Genomic DNA, 3,984 nt, shown 5'->3' on the forward strand with positions numbered 1-3,984 from the left:
CTCACTCTGTCCACGCCCGTGCCGGCCCGCAAAACCCTTCTTCCGTGAACTGTAAACAACTTTTGCGGGTTGGCTTCATACGGGGTCTGCTAGAGATGCTCTAACCCCCTAAGGCGGCGGCGCCATCGCCCGTGGCCTCTCCCTTTCTTCGACGGCAACATCTCGTCCGAATCCAAGCTGGAGGAGCACCTAGTATATTGTAGATTGTTTCCTTAAGGATATGATAAGATACTGTAAATTTGTCTCGGCATGGAGTAAGTTCGAGTTGGTTCAGTACTTCAGGGGCCTCTCACTATAACAAATGAACGCTCAATTATAACAGAGTTGCGCATGGATGTGGAATTGTTATAGCATAGGTTGTTTTTCTTCAGGTTAAGATAATATAAGATTTTGCAAAACAGTCTCGGCTTGAACTAAGTTTGAATTGGTTCAGTGGCCTAGTAAATAAAACATAATACAGATAATGAATGTTGTGTGTCTTTCTCACGTTTCCTTTCTCTGATCATATTGCATCCAGAAACTGTTGTTGTTTGTCAGTAGCTGAACTCAGCCTAAAACATAGCTAAACAGGAGCTGCTGTTGTTGTTTGTCAAAGAAAATGTTACACTTTTGCTTTATTTGCTCTGCAAAATCAACAGATGCCTAAACAATAGTTAAATAGGACCTAAATACAGCAGAAAACAGATTGCCAGTCAACGTGATGGATCGATCCAATCGATCCTTTTAGGATTAACCGACCGCTGGCGGCCGGTCCAAACACCGGCTCGGACCGGACAGGACTGTGTCCACCCTGAGCCAAACGAACATAGGTGGCTTTGGTTCATGTTCTTGGTAAATTTAGGTTCTTGGATCCTCTTATGATTCGCATGTTCTTTTGGATAATTCTTTGTTGTGATGCTCGGGTGATGCACGTTGTGTGTGCTCCTGTGATGCTCGTGTAGCGTGCATAGTCGTGTGATGCAAGTCACCTCCAGAACTCGATTTCCACCATCTCGAACAAGTGAATCAAAGTTTTCTGAATTTGCTTAATCGTGCTCGCGGGCATCCTGTTTCTGTTGGATGAATTGTGTGATTATAGTGATCCTAAAATAATAACCAATTATAGGGAATTAAGTAATAGGGAACTACTATATCCCTGGCAAAAAAAGAAAGAACTATAAGCTGAGCAACAGTATTTTCATATATTATTTTACAAAAATGGGATACGGAGGAATATTTTGGACTCATAGGATAGGCTAGCTATGTACCAGAGATATTCTTATGGCTCTCATTTGCCTCACAATCAAACAAGGGTTCTTTTTGTACATTACAAATCCCCTACATATGTTATTTAAGAACTATAATTTCCATACATTTTTTTGTAGAAAGCAGGATAATTCTCTCTCTCCATCTCTCTCCCTCCCTCCTTCCCTTCCTCCCTCACCCTCTCTCACTCTCTTGAAGATATTTTTTTTTTTGCCTTACTTTAGTTATTTTTGGCAGAAACTGTCACGTGTGCAAACTAAATTTGTCACTCTCTCGCGCCAATATAAATTACTCCGCTGTCTTAAAATAACTGTCTCAACTTTGTACTAGCTCTAGTATAAAGTTGTACCAAGCTTAAGACACTTATTTTGGGACAAGGGAGTACAATAGAAAGTGTTTGATTTCCATGTTTAAAGATCTGATGTCAGATTTTAAAATTGTTGTTAACTAAACCACAATGAACATAGACTTGAAAGAAACGAACTCCTCTTATTACTGAAATGTGCAACATTAACTGAACCACAATGAACATAGACTTAAAAGAAACAAACTCCTGTTACTGGAATGTGCAACATGGCGTACATGGTACATGATGAGGAAAGGAGAAGGGAACAGATAACAATAACAGCTCAAAACACAAGCCCAGATCCCTGGAGCTTGTGTTGGACGATGGCGTCCAGCTTGTCCCCCATCTCTTGGCTCATGTGGTTTGCCCAGTCCCCAACTTCTCCTTTTCTGTAAAACACAGAGTTATTCATGAAAAGGCTATCACCATGACGAACACCGCCGACCTGATTCACTTCAAGGCTGGTAAGCTTCTCAAAGCTGCACAGCCGCACCACCTCCTGAGCAACGCCGGAGCTTTCCTCCTCCTCGGTCAGCGGGACGCCGAGGAACTTCGCCAGCTTCCTCACGACGTCCACCGGATCGGACTTGATCTCCTCGTACTTCAAGAAAAGAACACTGTCCGGCCTCGCCACGCTCTCCCTCCAGTACTCGAGGCAGTGATTCCAGAAGGGGCCGTAGGGCGAGAACCCCTCGCAGAACATGCCGAAAGCGTCGTCCATGGACAGGTTGGTCCCTGGAAACACCTTGTTCTCGAAGTGCAGCCTTGACACAAGTGCGTCCTTGGGGTCCCGGCACAGGTACACCACCCGGCAGCCGACCGACCTCGTGCCCAGCGGGAGCAACGACATGGGCATGTGCGTGGCGAGAAGCCTCGGCGACGGGAGCGCGTGGATGTCCGGGCGGTTCGCGCCGACACCACCGGCGATCTCGATGAACGGCACGACGTGCTGAGGGTGGCGCGTGAGCAGCGGGTGTTGGTCGAAGCCGTAGCGGGATCGGTTGGTGATGGTGAAGGCGAGGGCTTTGATCCAGGTGGTTCCACACTTGGGCTGCGTGGCGAGGATGATGTCGTCGGCGCGGGGCACGAAGGCCTGCTTGACGATCAGGGTTCGCTCCAGTAGCCTCGGCCTGAACCAGTACTTCTTGTATTGGACGAGTGGTTCAGACCACCCCTCTCTTGCTGGAAGCGTGGCTACGAAATCTTTGGGTAAAACGACTTCTTCTTCCTGTGTTGTTGATATCTCGGTCTGGGTAGCACTCTCAGCTGGATCACTCGTGGTCGATGGAACTACTAATGGTACTGGTTGAGCAGCCATGGCGGAGGTGGGATGGAAGGTGAAGATGGCTTAATTTGCTCAATGTATTGTATGTTACTTTCGTTGGTTCCATGTAGGAGGGGGATGCTGAGGCTGGCTATGAAGACCGCATACGGTTGGTGCAGTGATGCAACGCACTACCAGATTTTATTTTATATATATATACTCTATGTTTCCAAAGAGAAGGCTACATGATTGCTTACATTTTCTGTACGCATGCGATGATGGCATGGCACTCACCCACATGACATTTTCCTGGCCGCACAAGCGGCAGCCAATCTTTTTAGAAGCGCCAAACACGAGACGCACGCAGTGGTGGATGGTCCGCTCCATATGCCCACCTAAAACATATTCGCCAATAATTTATGTTGTCATCTACTCCGTATATGATAATCAAACTGGATCTTTTTTATACTTTTCGGAAACGCATATACTCGTTTCGTTTCATAATTCTTATTGTGATTTTAGTTACAAACAAAAATAATATCACAATAAATCACAATTTGACCCATTTGCCGCCTAATTATCCGTTCAAATATAATTCACTTCTCTTTTCTTTCTTTAATAAACAGAGCTCACCCTTTGATTTCGTTAATGAAACAAATGTCTTGCTACAGAAGAGAAAAACATGAAAATAAAGCAAAGAAAAGCGCAAAAAAAGCGATGCGGCCATAGTATATAGCTCCAACCACCAACTATAAGCGGCCCCTATTAAAAAGAGCCTCTTTCTCCCAACGTACGTACCACCTTCGAAATGTATTACAATTTTCACGTCTCAAAGTCGTGAAGTTCCACCTTACGAATCTCAGTTTGGGTGTGTCTATTAACATTACCCATGTTTTCAGCAACATTTTATTTTGTTTCATCGTTAGATCATGTCTAGTTTTTCCTACCGTCCGTTGTAGTAAGTTCAATGTTATATTGGCTCCCATACGTCTCGAATTTCTGGGATTTGTGTCCTAGAGTTAAGTGTCCACTTTAACATTAAGTGGGAGAATTTGTGTCCCATTTTAGCGGGCTTCATCAAAGGCTTTTGTATCTAACATTAGAGCATCTTCATTAGAGTATCTAGATA

General features: G+C 44.7%; 1 protein-coding gene across 1 annotated transcript; it reads right to left on the reverse strand.

Annotated features, from left to right (window-relative positions):
• Positions 1 to 1,714: 1,714 nt before the first annotated feature.
• On the reverse strand, positions 1,715 to 3,019 carry LOC123429214 (cytosolic sulfotransferase 5-like). The gene has a single exon (XM_045113269.1). It carries the CDS (start codon positions 2,907 to 2,909, stop codon positions 1,875 to 1,877), a length of 1,035 nt encoding a protein of 344 aa, XP_044969204.1. The 5' UTR covers positions 2,910 to 3,019; the 3' UTR covers positions 1,715 to 1,874.
• Positions 3,020 to 3,984: the final 965 nt, after the last annotated feature.

Source organism: Hordeum vulgare, chromosome 2H (assembly GCF_904849725.1).
Source record: "Hordeum vulgare subsp. vulgare chromosome 2H, MorexV3_pseudomolecules_assembly, whole genome shotgun sequence".
In the NCBI taxonomy this organism is placed as follows: Eukaryota; Viridiplantae; Streptophyta; class Magnoliopsida; order Poales; family Poaceae; genus Hordeum; species Hordeum vulgare.

What these genes read in the sequence shown, in the direction of transcription:
- LOC123429214 (XM_045113269.1), bottom strand. Translation starts at nt 2,909, where the DNA reads ATGGCTGCTCAACCAGTACCATTAGTAGTTCCATCGACCACGAGTGAT.